General features: G+C 39.0%; 2 protein-coding genes across 4 annotated transcripts; one reads left to right on the forward strand and one right to left on the reverse strand.

The window, feature by feature from the left end:
• Positions 1 to 962: 962 nt before the first annotated feature.
• On the forward strand, positions 963 to 8593 carry LOC137936467 (phosphoenolpyruvate carboxylase 4-like). The gene is made up of 20 exons (XM_068781170.1): positions 963 to 1280; positions 2153 to 2316; positions 2580 to 2694; positions 2811 to 2888; positions 3269 to 3337; positions 3426 to 3504; positions 3821 to 3897; positions 4007 to 4102; positions 4241 to 4382; positions 4605 to 4718; positions 4937 to 5010; positions 5087 to 5410; positions 5562 to 5687; positions 5767 to 5868; positions 5945 to 6091; positions 6525 to 6623; positions 6720 to 6808; positions 6903 to 7029; positions 7113 to 7319; positions 7449 to 8593. Exons 1-20 carry the CDS (start codon positions 1125 to 1127, stop codon positions 8271 to 8273), a joined length of 3210 nt encoding a protein of 1069 aa, XP_068637271.1. The 5' UTR covers positions 963 to 1124; the 3' UTR covers positions 8274 to 8593.
• A 918-nt stretch (positions 8594 to 9511) lies between these two features.
• On the reverse strand, positions 9512 to 16102 carry LOC137937024 (protein Dr1 homolog). 3 transcript variants are annotated; one of them, XM_068782039.1, is made up of 6 exons: positions 15936 to 16102; positions 15701 to 15782; positions 11576 to 11665; positions 10291 to 10385; positions 9951 to 10019; positions 9512 to 9861 (listed from the first exon to the last, which is right to left on the reverse strand). In XM_068782039.1, the coding sequence occupies exons 2-6, from the start codon at positions 15753 to 15755 to the stop codon at positions 9703 to 9705; spliced, it is 468 nt and encodes a 155-aa protein (XP_068638140.1). In that variant the 5' UTR covers positions 15756 to 15782; positions 15936 to 16102; the 3' UTR covers positions 9512 to 9702. The 3 variants fall into 3 exon arrangements, with proteins under 3 accessions (XP_068638140.1, XP_068638139.1, XP_068638141.1); XM_068782038.1 differs by lacking the exon at positions 15936 to 16102 and having other exon boundaries at positions 15701 to 15885; XM_068782040.1 differs by lacking the exons at positions 11576 to 11665; positions 15936 to 16102 and having other exon boundaries at positions 15701 to 15887.
• Between the last annotated feature and the right edge of the window lie 411 nt (positions 16103 to 16513).

The raw sequence follows: 16513 nt of genomic DNA on the forward strand, positions 1-16513 counted from the left end.
CCGCCGTGGCGGGAGTTTCTAAATATAGGTTTGAGTTCAAACACATCTCGAACTCAGTTCAAAACTCGGTTAAAATTTTTGAATTCAAGATAGATTCCAATTTTAAGCTCAAGCATCATGGATATTCCAGTTTCAAGTGGGAGTACAATTCGTTGGCATTAACATTCACGGTCCCCGTCAATGCAGTGGATGAGAGTGATTGAAGGCTTAAGAAATTTGTCGGAGGTGGCGCATGCGTCTGGCCTAATATTATAAAACTCTTCATGCACTCGAAAAGTCAATCGGCCGTTGGAATGTTCGGACGGTCTTAACAGTCTGGCTGCATCTATCCAAAATGGTTTATTCAGGGCGCCCCACGACTCATCGGTCCCGTCAACTTTCTGTTCACTTATTTGTATGTTGCCCATTCATTCTGAATCTACTGATTTGCTCATCGATTGAGTCAAATTCAAATTCACCAATTGGCTACTCTGAATCCGCACACATAAGGTGAAAAAAACCCGAACCATCGGGTCCGATTGGATCGAATCACATCGAATCGAATTTTTGCTTCACCCGACCCTAGGGTAACCTTTTATACGACAAAAAATACATGTTTTGTGTGCAAAAGGCGAAGGGAGTGGGGAAAGTCGAATCCAGACAATCTTGAGACATCTGTGGCAAATAAAGAACTCGCGACAAAGAGACGTAGGGCCCACGCACCGCCATCAACAGTAGCTTCAGAACCGATTTATGAAATACGGAGCAAACCACCGGCTCGGACTCCGGCCACGTATACATCTGCCGCGGTCAATGGCACCGTAGAAGTCCAGAAAAGTTCGCCTACCGTACAGGAGGGCCCACCAGCAGCACCTGTCGTTCCGCTTTCTCTGTCTCCTTCTGGAGGGACGTGGAAGGCCGAAGAGAAAGAAATACGAAGGGAACACCTGCGGCCACTCCTGTGAGGCCGGCCCGTCCGTGTGTGAGATAGCTCTCTGAAGAACAAAGACTTGTCTTCACAACTTTTAAATAAACAAAAGCGAACAGAAAAAAAAAGTAGATCTCTCGTCGCTCTTGATTTTCTCTCATTCCCTCTGTTCCCCCTGTTCTGAATTTTCTTTCACCCTGTCCCCGCTCCTGTAAAAATGACTGATACAACGGACGATATCGCTGAAGAGATCTCCTTCCAGTCCTTCGAAGATGACTGTCGGTTGCTTCAGAATCTGCTTAACGATATCCTCCACCGGGAGGTTGGCCATGATATCATGGAGAAGATCGAAAGGCTCCGGATACTTGCGCAGGTTACTTCTATTTTCTTCACTTTCATGCACCTTCTTGATTCTCTTTTTTCATCCGTTTACTTCACTTACACGATGATCATCTCTCACTTTTACTGAAACACATTTCATTTCGTTGTGTTTTTACTCTCTACTTTTTTTTTTTTTCTTCTCCTTTTTGCTGTGTAGAATTTCTGAACATGCGTCTATTTCCATTTCTATAGACATATGTAGTTGATTTAGCTTTCATTTGAGGTGTTTTGTGGAACTCTCTTCCATCACTTCAACTGTGTTGAGGCTGTTCTCTGTTTCCGTGGATACTCGTGATCTTTGAGCATCTGTTTCATTTACACTCAGATGACGATTTTTTATTCTCTTGCGATAGTTTGTGTTTATTTTTATATTATGTTTAGATTCCTTGTTCGGTTTCGTGATTGTCTTTTGCTGTCATTCAATAAATATATCAATTTCTTCAAGTCATCTTGATGATGGGCACCATTCGCACACGAATTCTCCATGTTAAGCTGGTTCTCTCTGGTAATCGGCTTTTTATTGTTGACTCTCTTACTCTCGACCACAAGTTTCAGGCTCTATTCTTAAGACAGAAAAACGATATGACACTTTTTGGGCTTTTATGCAACTTTTGAATTGTTATTTTAGATAAACTGAATATTTGTATGTAAGACTCACATTCTTCTCTCTGTGAAACTTATAGTATAGAACAGTGCCCGATAATCTCCATCATCTAGGGCTAGTCAAGCTAGAAGGAAAACTGATTTATCTTAAATTGATCTTGGTTTTTGGATATCTAGTTGCATCTTTCCTTCTTTGTATTCTTTTTTTTTTTTTATTCCAATGTGTATTTATATGCTGCGTTGGTTCTCTAATGTCTCTAGAGTGCCAACTCCATGCGGGCAGCTGGAATTGTGGACACAGCTGAGTTACTTGAGAAGCAGCTCGCATCAGACATATCAAAAATAACTCTTGAACAAGCCTTGACACTGGCACGTGCCTTCAGCCATTACCTCAACCTTATGGGTACTGCAGAGACCTTCCACAGGTAATTCAAGTCTTCATCCCTTTGGATATCTTGTAGAAAGGTTTTCATGTAAGGTCAATCCGGCGTTTTTTTAGGAGAGTTTTTTAATGAATATATTTTGAATGCAGAAATATAATTAGACAATATTCTTTTCCTGACATGGCAGAAATCATGTAGTGTGTCTTTTCTTTATAGTTACTGGAAGATGCCTTTTGCCATGTTTGCTTATGAATTTTTTATGGTTACTTTCAAGGTGGATTCGAATTCATTAACTTTCCATGCAGGGTTCGTAAATCTCGTGCCACTGCCCATATATCAAAGTCTTGTGATGACATATTTGAGAAACTGATACAAAGTGGAGTTCCACCACAAGACTTGTATGACGCTGTTTCTAAGCAGGTTGTGTTTAGCTTAGTTTTGTATCTATGTTTATCTGCTTATCTTCAGACAGGTAGATAAGTAAAGTTGTACTGATGTTATTTTCTTTTTTTCCCTTTTGTTATTCTGGTGTGCAGGAGGTTGAGATTGTCCTAACTGCACACCCAACACAAATAAACAGGCGTACCCTGCAGTATAAGCACATAAGAATTGCTGTACGATTATCTTTCTTTTTTTTTTAAAATTATTGATTCAGAGAGAAAAAAAGAAATAAACAGAAATCAACTGAACAGTCCATCTGCCTTTGGACAATTTTATTTTTTATTTATTATTTTTTTATGGCATGGTCCCTTTCACTGCCTCCGGACAATTTCTTCTCTTCAATATGTTTCAGCTGCATGCGAGTTTGGAAACAAAAGAGATGCTTACTATTTAACTGTTGATAGTCATTGATGTAGTTCTATTTTTAGAAGCTTCCTTCTTAATCCCTTTTCTCACTTTTATAGAAAAAAAGGTATAGTCCTATGTTTCTTTTGATAGATGGTCTGTAGATTCATTCTTGTTAATGACAAGTTTCTAATGGTCACCTTTACAGCATCTTCTTGAATTCAATGATCGTCCTGATCTAACACATGAAGATAGAGAGAAGCTGATTGAAGATCTGGTACTGCTTGGTGACAAATAATGTCTCTCACAAACTCTCTCATGCCTATGCTGTTCATGGCACCTGATGTTTATTTTGGTTTTGGTAGGTGAGAGAGATAACGGCAGTCTGGCAGACAGATGAATTAAGACGTCGTAAGCCCACTCCAGTTGATGAAGCCAGAGCTGGTAAACTAACATCAGCTAAAATCATTTTTAGTATGATGATACTTATTCTACTATTTCTGGCAATGATGATAAGAACTTCCATATCTTTTTTCAAAGGCTTGGCCCAAATATGTTGGTGTTGGCTAGATTAATCCTTTTACACTATTTGGTCTATCATCTTCTAACCACATAGAAATGGAGGTTTAGTTTCATGCCTTGAGATGGGAAAACAAAAAAATAAAATGGTTCCAAATCTGGATGCCAGTCTATCTGATGTAAGCTAAACATGTGATCAGCATAGAGTACAGCAAATAGTAATAAATATGTCCTCCCGTAGGGTTGCATATTGTGGAGCAGTCCCTCTGGAAAGCTGTGCCTCATTATTTACGTCGTGTCAGCACAGCTCTTAAAAAGGTCAGTTTTATCACATATTTGGTTTTAATTCCATATTTGTCTTTTATCTAGTTGCTATTTGAAATCCTTTATCTAGTCGCTGTTTGAAATCCTTCTACTCCTCTTTCAGCATACAGGATGTCCACTTCCATTGACTTCAACTCCTGTAAGGTTTGGCTCTTGGATGGGAGGTGACAGAGATGGGAACCCAAATGTAACTGCGAAAGTAAGGTCACGTCTCTTTCTTGTTGCATTTGGTTACAAGTGAAAAACTCTTTCATTCTCTCTCTCATTCGAAGCCTTCGTTTTTTTTCCGAAGATATGAACTGATTTTAATGACTGAGGTTCATGTTTGTTTTTCTAGGTCACGAGGGATGTATCCCTTTTGTCAAGGTGGATGGCAATTGATCTTTATACCCGAGAGGTTGACAGTCTCAGATTTGAACTTTCCATGAGTAGGTGCAGTGAATTGTTGGAGAGACTTGCACATGAAATCCTGGAGAAAGGTGTGGCCATTGAGATTTTTATTTTTTTATTTTTTATCTCATAAATGTGTTTGTCATTTAAGGTGATTTATGAATTGTCAAATTAAAATGAATTGATCAGTTTATGAAACTGGATTTCTTTTCCTTTTCTGTGCCTGAAGTAATAAAAAAGCTTGACTAGTTAGATGATAATATTTGGAATTATATCCAGGTAATCTACATATTATTCATGTGTCTCTGCAGAAAATGAGTCTGAAGACCGGCATGAGAGTTGGAGTCATATAAAGCCTTACATTCAACAAACTTCAAGTTTACCATCTCAACTTCCTGCTGGTGCAGATTTACCCTTATGCACAGGTTTGTTTCCACCAGAAGAAAGTGTATTATACTGTTAACTTACCCTCATGCACGGGTCTGATTCAACTGTTATTTATTCTTTAAACTCATGCAGTATTTAGATTTTTTTAATATTAAATGTTTGCTTCCACTACTCTTTCCTATTTTGGCAATTTTGTAGCAGTGCTGCTTTAGGCCAAGTTTGTCTGGTAATTGGGTTGATTTTATTTCTTATGTAGAATGTGAGGGTGGCGATTCAAAATATCCCATTTTACAGTTTCCTGGTTCTGATTATATGGCACTTAATCATCAGGTAAAGTGTGGAAAAAAGAGTGGTCTATGTTTTCAAGTCTTTGTATTATATTTACATTCTCTAGATGTTGATGCAGAATGCCAGGGGCTCACCAGATACCGATTTCTCATCTCAACATCCTGCTCAAAATGGTCACAAAAAACTTGGAAATGGAAATATTGCCATGGGAAGCATGTCCTTCAATGTTTTACCTCCAAGTTCTTCCCAGCCATCTGCTCCATTTTCAGCAAGTTTTAATCGATGTAGTTCGTTTACCTCCTCCCAGCTCCTTGCTAAAAGAAAATTGTTTGCGGAATCTCAAGTAGGAAAGTCTAGCTTTCACAAACTCCTAGAGCCTAGCCCGCCTGAACGGCCTGGCATTGCTCCTTACAGGGTTGTTCTTGGGAATGTACATGACAAGGTCTATCTGTCTGTTTGTCTCTCTCTCTCCCTCTCTCCCTCTCTTCCTCTCTCTTTCTGTTATAAGAATATTGAAAGTCAGGGATAAAATTTCTTGGTGTGTTGGTATTTTAATTTAAGTACAATATTTACTGTTGTTTCTGTTAATGTAGCTTCTTAAGACACGAAGGCGGCTAGAACTTCTACTTGAAGGTCTTCCTGCAGACCATGATCCTTCGGATTACTATGAAACCTCAGATCAACTTCTGGGGCCACTAATTTTGTGCTATGAATCTCTGGTACAAGGACTCTTCTTTGCTTTTTGTATGTGAAACTTACAGGATGACACTTATGATGACCATCAATTCTTGTTGGCAGCAATCATGTGGGTCAGGTTTCCTTGCTGATGGGCGACTCGCAGACCTGATCCGCAGGGTAGCAACATTTGGTATGGTACTAATGAAGCTTGATCTGCGTCAGGTGAGTTAGACTTAGGTGTCTAACTTAGTTAATTACATTTCTTTGTGCATATTTTTCAAGTTTATTTTTTCATCAGGAATCTGGAAGACATGCTGAGACACTGGATGCAATTACGGGATACTTGGATATGGGTGTGTACAGTGAGTGGGATGAAGAAACAAAACTGGACTTTCTAACCAGAGAACTTAAAAGCAAGAGGCCACTAGTTCCTCCAAGCATAGAGGTTAGTTGATCTTGTTGTTACTAGTTTGATTTTTAGTCTTTTAATTGCGTAACAGCTTTTGAAAAATATTACTTCAGATGTCTGTTTGTTGAAGCTATGTGGATGATTCTTTTGTTGAGATATTCGTCCAGAAGACGTTTTGGTTACTAAATTGATTTACAACACAGTAATGCCAATTTAATATCCTAGGCATCCAAATATGTGGCTGGTGGGAGAACCAGTTTCAAAAAGAATCCTCCTCTTTTGCTGCCTATCATGTATCTAATTAGGGTTTAGGATGTCTTCTTCTGTACCTTGACAATTTAAGGGAGGGCTTGATTGATGCATGGAATTGAAAAAAAATACAGTTGTGCACAAATTCTCATGTTTAACTGGTGTTCCTTCTAATGTCATGCACATATGTAAGGTACTCTTTTTAACTTGGCTCCCTCAGGTTTCTCCTGATGTGAAAGAGGTCTTGGACACTTTCAGAGTTGCTGCCGAGCTAGGGAGTGACTCACTTGGAGCATATGTTATCTCTATGGCCTCCAATGTATGTATTAGTTATGTGATAAGAGTGTTTCTTTTTTCTTGCTTCATTTCAAAATCTTGCAGAGGTAGGGTAATGATGTTTCATTCTTTTTGACAGGCAAGTGATGTTCTAGCGGTTGAGCTCTTACAGAAAGATGCTCGACTTTCTGTAAGTGGTGAGCTTGGTATACCATGTCCTGGTGGAACGTAAGATAATATCAACCTGTTAAACATGTGTACAACTCTTTGCTGGCTCATTCATGAATCTTGTTTCAAGGCTGATCACTTACACTTGGATCAGGTTACGCGTCGTCCCACTATTTGAAACAGTTAAAGATTTGAGAGAAGCTGGTTCTGTTATCAGAAAGTTGTTGTCCATTGATTGGTACCGGGAACACATAATAAAAAACCACAATGGCCACCAGGAGGTAATTAATTTCACTATTCAATGTCTTTTTTCACTGTTGGTATACATATCTAGAGGTTGTTGACCTTGTAAAACAATGTACAGGTAATGGTTGGTTATTCCGACTCAGGTAAAGATGCTGGTCGGTTCACTGCAGCATGGGAACTGTACAAAGCCCAAGAGGATGTTGTAGCTGCTTGTATTGAGTATGGTATTAAGGTCACACTTTTTCATGGTCGTGGAGGAAGTATTGGTCGTGGTGGTGGGCCAACATATCTTGCTATTCAATCTCAACCACCTGGTTCTGTGATGGTAATTCAGTCTAATACTGTAAAAGACTTCAGCCAGTAAAGTTCCTCTTTATTCGCTTAAGAGCCTAGGCACATGGCTGGATCTCTTTTTTCTTGTTTCTCCATTTTTTACTTTTTTGTCTTTTATTAGGGAACACTACGGTCAACAGAACAAGGAGAGATGGTCCAAGCTAAGTTTGGTCTTCCCCAAACAGCTGTGAGGCAGCTTGAAATCTATACAACAGCCGTGCTTCTTGCAACGTTGCGACCTCCACTTCCTCCAAGAGAAGAAAGATGGCGAAATCTAATGGAAGAGATTTCAAAAATAAGCTGTGATACTTACAGGAGCACAGTCTATGAGAATCCCGAGTTCCTAACCTACTTCCAGGAGGCTACACCGCAAGCTGAGCTGGGTTACCTGAACATTGGAAGCAGACCCAGCAGAAGAAAGAGCTCAACAGGGATTGGACATCTCCGGGCCATACCATGGATCTTTGCATGGACTCAAACTCGATTTGTCCTCCCTTCATGGCTGGGAGTGGGAGCAGGCCTAGAGGGTGCATGTGAAAAGGGTCATGCAGATGAATTAAGAGCCATGTATAGAGAGTGGCCTTTCTTCCAGTGCACTATAGACTTAATAGAGATGGTTCTTGGAAAGGCAGATGTACACATAACGAAGCACTATGATGAGATGTTAGTGTCATCGCCCAGGAGAGAGCTAGGTGCTGAACTAAGGAAGGAGCTCACGACCACTGAGAAGTATGTCTTGATCGTTAGTGGACATGGAAAACTTTCAGAGAATAACCGCAGTTTACGAAGGCTTATTGAGGGCCGACTGCCATTTCTCAACCCACTTAATATGTTACAAGTGGAGATATTACGGAGGTTGAGGCAAGATGAGGACAACAATAGGCTCAGAGATGCATTGCTTATTACCATTAATGGGATAGCTGCGGGCATGAGGAACACAGGTTGATATTGTTGAAAATCCAGGAGAAGTATGATTCCACCGAACGATGGGTGTCCTTTCAAATCCATGTTATCATTTTTAAGGAGGGCCAGTAAACCTTGAAGCATTGATTTCCGGATGTTTTATTTTTCCTGCGTTTTGTTGCAAGCATTGTTGTAAAAAAGAGTTTACAGGAAGATTCGGATCCTGTTTGTTTTATTTTTCCTATTTTGTTTTCTTCATGAAGGGGCAAAATGCTACAATTGTGAGATAAAGACTCATCTTTCATTGCCTGTGTTCAATGGTTCTTGAATTGGCCTGGGTTACACAGGGCCTTTATTCATCTATGCTCTATTTTTCTTGAAGACAGGGAGAAGTCAATGGCAGAATTAACAGCCTTCTTCAAGCCTTAGATTATATTTAATTAATTTCTCTACTCTCTTTTAGTAGAGGGGAGATTCCTTGGTTGTAATTAGGCAATTTCATATTGTAAGCAATGCTTTTTTTCTCATTTAATTGTATTTCTGGATTTGTTTTCTTTTTGCTTGCTGTTAGTTTTCTCTTTTTAATGTAATTTTTGCTTTTTTTGGAGTTTCTCTTATGCAATCTTATTTTTCATTATTTAAAAGCGACTTGCAAAAAATGATCTATTTTTCATTTCTTCCTTAACTAGAGAGATTTTGAAAGAAAAAACACTAAATAGAGAAGGCAGTGATACGGTGATTCTGGATTATCCTAATAATTCCTTCTAATAAGACTGTTTTAGGCGGAAGCATGCGAAGTCAAGCTGGAAAACGTAAGTCGACGCCAAGTAGATATACGGGACACAGAAAACAAGTCTGCATAACTTCCTTCTCGAGTACAGACATTCACCGTGAGGCAAATATCAGAATCCTACTCTTGTTGGATCAAACATCAATCTTATGAGGCCCTGGCAACGTTATTGCTCGTGATGCACTTCTCATAAATGATTGCTCCCGCATAAAGAAACATTTAAATCACAAAAGTGCTCCAAATCTGACTCATAACTGTTCATGACTCGAACTGGCACGACCAAATTGATCTCGTAACGCAGGGTAATCTTTCTTTACATCTCAACGGTTGAGCTTAAACTGCAAAAGATTAAAAGAAGCAACTGCCAGCATATTTACCACTATTCACTATATGTTGGGAAGTATTAAAGGTGACAGCAGAGCCTATTTTCACATCCAGCCATGGCCACCTGTGGAACTCGGTCAGGATAGTTAGAAGTTAGATTAGAGGAAGACAAGACCCATCTGACATTTTTACATTAGAACGAAAATCAAATCCATTTGGGAATTTTACATGCAGGATACAAAGTAGAGATTCAATTCCACATAGGGTGGTGCATCTTGAGCAGCTGGAGTAGACTCGGACCCCCGACCGACAAGGGACAACTCGGGATGCATTTTTTGGAGCAGCTTACTCGTCTTGACTAACCGTCTAGGCTTCTTTCTGAGTCTGACTGTTTCGGTAAGCTCACACCATTGTTCATTCTGGCACGAGCCTCAGCAAACATCCTTTGTTGCTCAGCCAATGCTTCTTCTTCAGTCATCTCGACACCACCATTCCACTTTCCACCCTTGGGAGAATCCTTTATAAAGACGACAATGTACAATGAGCTGTAAATCTAATGGAGGAAAGAAAAAGTTGAGAGATGGAGAAGAAATTAGCCATACATACCAGAGTTTCAAGCTTATGTTGTTCATATGCGGCATAAACCTCTTCGATATACTCGCCGAATCCAAGGACCTGGACATAATTATCGGCCCATCGACAAAAGGTATTACAAATAAATGACTACGCAAATATTCATGTTTACTGGTCTTGGTTTTACGTAAGCCCAGAAAAAATGCAACATGGAACGGATAATGGTACAGTTCCTAGTCACGGAAAAAAATGCACAAAGCACTGGACATGAGGCTGAGAAAATATATTCACTTGTCACTAAATAAACAACGATGAGAAAACAAGAACCATAGAAAGCTTAGTAAAGAGCCAGAGGAAGTGGCTAAGTAGAAACCTCTAAAGCCTTGAGAACATGTTCAGGTGCAATCGTTCTTTTTTCTTCTCTGCAACATACTTCATTGGACTCTGATGAAATCAGGTTAATGAACTCTGCAAAAGCACCGGAATTTCAGCTTATAGGAGAAACTCTGGAAGGTTTAGAGAAAAAAAATTATAAGATCAAAATTCATTACTTAGGATAAAATAAATGTATGTCACGTTACCACATTCTACTCACTAAGTTCTTCATTCATGGAACAGGTTTCTTATTGTAATAGACACTGGGATATTTTTTTTTAAATTTTGTAACATATCCTCTAGTATGAATTGCATATGGACCCACACACCCAGATTCGCCAACCACTTGGCGGACTACCATGCTAAAAGGGGTTCATCCCTCCATCACCTTATTGTGGAGGATGACCCCTTTCTATAAGTTGTATTTCTTCCTCTTTTTATAAATATTCACAAATTCCATAAAAAAAAAAAAAAAACAGGTTTCTTATTGTAAGTAACAGATGGGTCATCAATGTTAATAATTAATGAGTGGCAGTAGTTTCTCAAATGCCTCAACTATTTGAATCCTAAAGTCAAACCATCGGGCATCTAAATTGGTAAGCCTAAATATCTATTATTAAATTCTTAATTCATGGATGAAAAACGTTGCTAGATTAAGAAATTGATGATTGATAACAGGCTTATTAATGCAAGTCACAGTTTGGTCATCATTGGTTATTATTGCAAGTCACAGATTGGTCATAATTGTTGGTTATTATTGCAATTGGTCATTATTGTTGGTTATTATTACAAGTCACAGTTTGGTCATCATTGTTTGTTATTAAGAAGTGACAATAGTTTTTCTAGTGATTCAATCATTGAAAGCTGACAGTCAAACCATCAGGCATATAAATTGGTCAGCCTCAATGTCCAGTAAGTTGCCTCTTGAGTCATAATTGAATAGATGAAATGGGGGAGAGGGGGACCCCAGAGGAGAGAGAATGTCCAACTGATAAACACAAATGCATTATCTCATCATAATAATTCCAAAGATGCCAAGCAGGAGATAAGAACCAGAACACAGAGATGACAATAGAAGTGGATAGGTAATAAGAAAGAGAGGGTAACACCACTTGAACATGACACCAGGTAGAATCAAAGTATAATAACATATCTTTCCTAACCTATAATGAGTGGTGTTGGGATCTAGTCTTGAAAATACCAAAATTATATGGGTAATGATATGCAAGAAAAAGGTCTCACATAAACATCACAAAACATTAAACCATCAGATATTGACTTACCAACACAGCATTCAACAAGAAGATCTTGTGCATCTCTTGCAACACGAACATCTGGAGGCAGCATTTCCTTTATGATCTTGAACATTGTTGCTGGAAACAGAAGTAACAAGTTCACATCAACCACAGTAAACAGCTAAATCATCCAAGAATGCCATAGGGTCCATTAAGACTACATATATCTATATGACCCATAGAAATAACAAAAAACATGTAATGATACAATAGAGGCATCATAAAAATGTACTCCCAAAAGTTTTTAAAATTTGTGGAGTACCTCTTCTAGTCGGATGAATGGTGCGGCCCCCGCCCCCTCTCGGAGGACTTCTCAGGGCTCTCTAGGTTGGCTAGGGCCCTCTCTTACTCAGTGGCTAATTCTTGGAGGGATCATTCGTGGAGTCTCCCATTCCGCCAAGGACTAAATGATGAAGAAATTTCAGCTTTTTGCTCTCCTATCTAGACTCAGCAATACTATTATCCGGGAGCATGCAGTTGATAAACTGACTTGGAAGCCCAGCATTAATGGCTGATTCATTGTTACTTTTGCCTACTCTCATATCAGAAAGCAAGACTACAGTATGCATGAGCACAAGGCAAACCTGGCTTGGAAGCTCTCAGCACTAAGTAAAATCAAATTTTTTGTGTGGTCGGCCATCAGAGAACCGATCTTCACATCTGACAACCTTCATAGAAGAGGCTTCACCGCCCCTGATCGTTCTTGTCCCCTTTGTGGTGTGTGCGATGAGACAGTCCAATATGTTTTCTTACATTGTGGATTTTCTTAGCAAGTCTGGATAAATTTTTTTGAGAAGATTGGGCTCCAAATGGGGCTACATCAGGACTTCTTCGGCACCTATGAGATGCGCCTTCCTCAGTTGGGCAAGTTAATTTTTTCGGTATGTCTTGCGCATGTCCCATGGTGTATATGGCTTGAGCGAAATAACCAGAGATTGAACTCTAAGCACCCCAGACAATACGACTTCACATGCTGTGGGTCTTCTCTCGAGCCGGTTACATACCAGGAAGGAGTTTGTCACTCTATCGTGTGTTTCCCTTTGCGAAAACTAGAGTTTGATCGCTAATATGACAAGCCTTTGCAGGACTCTGGTTGTGGCCATCTAGGATCCTCCCCCTGGTGACTGCATCAAACTCAATTTTGATGGTAGTGCTATTGGCCGTCCTGGGCCGGCTAGTGTTTTCAGAGGTAGCAATGGAGACCCTATTCTTTCTTATGCTGGGCCGGAGGGCATTGTTGATTCAAATACTGCTACAGTAAGTGCTCTTCTATTCAGCCTTTGAATCTTCAAGGAACGTCTCCATGGCAAACTAATTATTGAAGGAGACTCAAGACATCAGTTGGTGTTCAAAAGATAGTTCCCTTCCTTGGCGCCACTGACCTATCACTAATTGTATTGCTAGCATTGTGTCATCTATTCATTGTAATTGGACTCTCATTCCTCGATCAGCTAACTCTTTGGCTAATAAATTGGCAAAATTTGGAACTTTCCAGCAATCTCTCATTTTTTGGGAAAGCTCCCCCCCTTTGTAATTTGCTCTCTTGAGCTTTTGTCATAATAAAATTCAGCATCATTTAAAAAATAAAAATAAAATTTGTGGAGTAAATTACTAGGGTTGATTCATAAAAATGAACAAACTAGTTGAGACTCACAAGGAGCATTTCACTGCCTCAACCCTATAACTACCCAAAATAACCAAGATCAAATCCCTCCCAGTATCCTTTCTCTCTTTCTCTATCTTTCTCTAAAAAAACTTGTCTAAGTTTTCTTATCTCACAAGAGAGATAAAATTCACCTCATAGCTGCACAACACAGGGTTCCGAACAGTACTTTACTACAAACACAGAGATTTTGATTCTGAAACTGTTCTAAATATCTGAAGAACCTAGTGATTATACAAACTTTTTACTTCTCATTTCCCCCTATATTGAGCTGCACTAGTTTCTTCAAACTAGTCAAACTTGCTTTTTTCAAAGATCCACTACCTGGACCAAACCAAACCATTAACATTGCATTGTGGAAATATCCTGGTTGAATAACCTTAGAAGTTCAAGTACTACTTTGTGCCAACTAAGGATTAGAAATGGAAGAACAACTTTTCTGCTCAACACAAAAAAATTGAACCCTAGAGATGGACATACCACCATCATGCCTGAATCCTATATTTTTTCCCTTTTTCTATTTTTTTATTTAAAAAAGAGTTAGAAATGATGTTTTATTGGAATTAAAATCACATTTCTGAGCTATTCTCAATCATAAAGCACAAATACCTTAAAAAAGTTACAATCCTTAATCACCCGTTCGTCCTGCTATACCAATTTACAAACTTCTCAGTGATGCTTTAATAAAATGTTCCTAGTGCCCTTGCTCAAAGTTTTAAGCTCCTCATGTTCAGTATCTACTTGGTTATTGACAGTTACTTTAGAACATGGAGAGTTGACTAATGTGGTAAAAAAACACTCCAAACAATAAAAAGCATGAACCATTGAAAAGAGATGCCTAAATAACTTTTTTTCAGACATGAACTGCCACAGAAAAAACTTAACTCCCACTAGAACACATAATCACGAGGATCATACTATCAAGGTTCATAAGATAATATCTTATTTGGAAGCAATGGGGAATGAAGTTGCTCAAAAAGAACAGATCCTGACCCTTAAGCCTTCCGCTAGTCCTCATTGGTGGCACTTATGACTGTGCAATCAAGACGGAGACAATTGAAAACAAAAACTTTGGAACATATGATACAATTTTAATCATCACGAAAGCTCTCAAAGAATTTAGATAGCATGCTTTGAGCCCATCGATAATCAAGATCTGCAATGCCATATTGACACAACCAGGCAGATAAAACCGTAACAACGTCAAGAGAAGGTTGTCATCTTAAATTGTGTTCACCCCGTGGTAAAAAGGCCTTTGGATCAATGACCTCACGGGTGAGATTTCTAGTGTGAGGTCTTGGATTTAAGTCTCGGTTGTCATCTTAAATTGTGTTCACCCCGTGGTAAAAAGGCCTTTGGATCAATGATCTCATGGGTGGGATCAATGATCAATTTTTTTTTTTTTTTTTAAAAAGGAGGTCATCCTTACATGGGATTTCAACCCATCTAAGCATTTAAAATGTCTGAAAAAACTACCCTCTAGGTGGATGATCACTTAAAAAACATTGCTGAGTTTGAAATGATGGTATTGCATGGCAAAGTTCAAAGCTCAGTCAACTCAGCGGCTGACCTCTTGCTAAAGCTGGTGTATCCAAAGTCTCCCTTTCCTTTGGGCCATCTCTTGCCCTTGAGCTAGATTTGCTTGAGATAGTATTTCACGTTGCAAACTATGTTGTACTGTAAGCTTGCTCTGCTATATCAACAAAAGCTAGGGCAATTGAAAAAGAATGATGATTACTCACCATATAGAACTTTTGGAACAGACAGGAAATTTTTCTGTTATTTATAATTACCAAACCTTTATGTAAGTAGAGAATGCGAAAAAGAAAATTACACTCTTTAAGTGTATGGCTGAGCTTTCTCTCCATCTTTTTTAAAAAGGGAACATATAATAAGCAGGACTATCAAAGAAAAACTTAGACATGAAGTAAAAACAGCCAGGTTGAAGCATTATCCACTTTATTCCTATGTGCAGCCTCATATGCCAATGCTCGAAGTATGCATACCAACACTGCAGAAGAATCTAATATATGAACAAAAATAATATAGAAGTCCTTGGCAACACGAATTTTGAGATCATATATCGCTACTTGTTAAAGCTTACACGCGCAAAGCAGCACCGTTAAGCCCTTCAGGCAATTCATTTCTCTGGGCCAGCCATCTGTAATTCTAATAGCATACAGATATAGCCGCAGACACAAAACTTATTCAATCCTATTTACTAATCAACAACCAACATTACTCTCGAAAAAAAATAAAAAAAAATCAACAGCAAACAGCCGAACCTAAAGGACAAAAAACATATCCAGGCCACAAATTGACATCCACGAAAACAATTACCAGTTTAAACATTGAGTACCTAAACCTAGATCTCCAATGATTAAAAAAAAAAACAAAGGAAATTTTTTACATCTAACGATACAGAAAAGAACATGGAACAACACTCTCACCTTTAGGTAACGAAACATCCTCTTTCGACTTCCCTACAATATCCATAGGCTCCATAGTGAGAACAAATAGTGGCTTCAAAACCTGCAACGAGGACCCAAACCGAACTAACCAAAACAAAGAATTCCGGAAGATTTAAAGATCAGATCGACTCTCTATTTAGCAAAGCACTAATCAATACGAGACTCGAAACAAGAAAAGATCAGACCGGGGAAATGTTTCAATTTACGAAAATACCCTCAACAGGGGGGGCCACGGAGGCGCCAGTTACGGGAGGGGGGCTATTCTGAAAAAACGAAAACAACGTCAAGGAGCGCAAAGCAATGCCGGAAATGAACAAAATTCTTGTTAGGAACGTGCAGAGGTGGCGTCGTCGCGATTCGCCGGCCCACCGCCTCGCGAAGACCGAGTTAAACCAGGGGAGAAGTTTTTTACGGTTACTGGATTTGAACTTCAGCTTAAAAAGGGCAAACAAGAAAAATTCTTGAACTGAATTGCAGATAAATCCATCAATTATTTTTATCACTTCAAAATTGTGCTTCTTGAAGGAGTAGGAGTATGTCCAAATCCATCTTGAGTCTCTTCTTCACCCTTTAAATCAAGTAAATTTAGGGCTACCTTAAAAAGTGAGTAGATTCTTAATAATACCCATGGAAGTCAATGGTTTTGCCTTTGACAAGTTTCTTATTTTTTTGGCAAGTGTGTCTATCCTATTTTGGTCTTTTTGTGTCATGTCTCCGTCTCTTAAGGGGGACAAGTCAAATAAGAATAAAAACCTATTTTTCAGCTAATAAACTCGAGATCTTTGTACTCAG

The sequence above is a fragment of the Aristolochia californica genome, unplaced genomic scaffold, assembly GCF_029961685.1.
Source record: "Aristolochia californica isolate CCGP_79_NKW_82.1479 unplaced genomic scaffold, dmAriCali1.0.hap1 SCAF_7, whole genome shotgun sequence".
Lineage (NCBI taxonomy): Eukaryota > Viridiplantae > Streptophyta > Magnoliopsida > Piperales > Aristolochiaceae > Aristolochia > Aristolochia californica.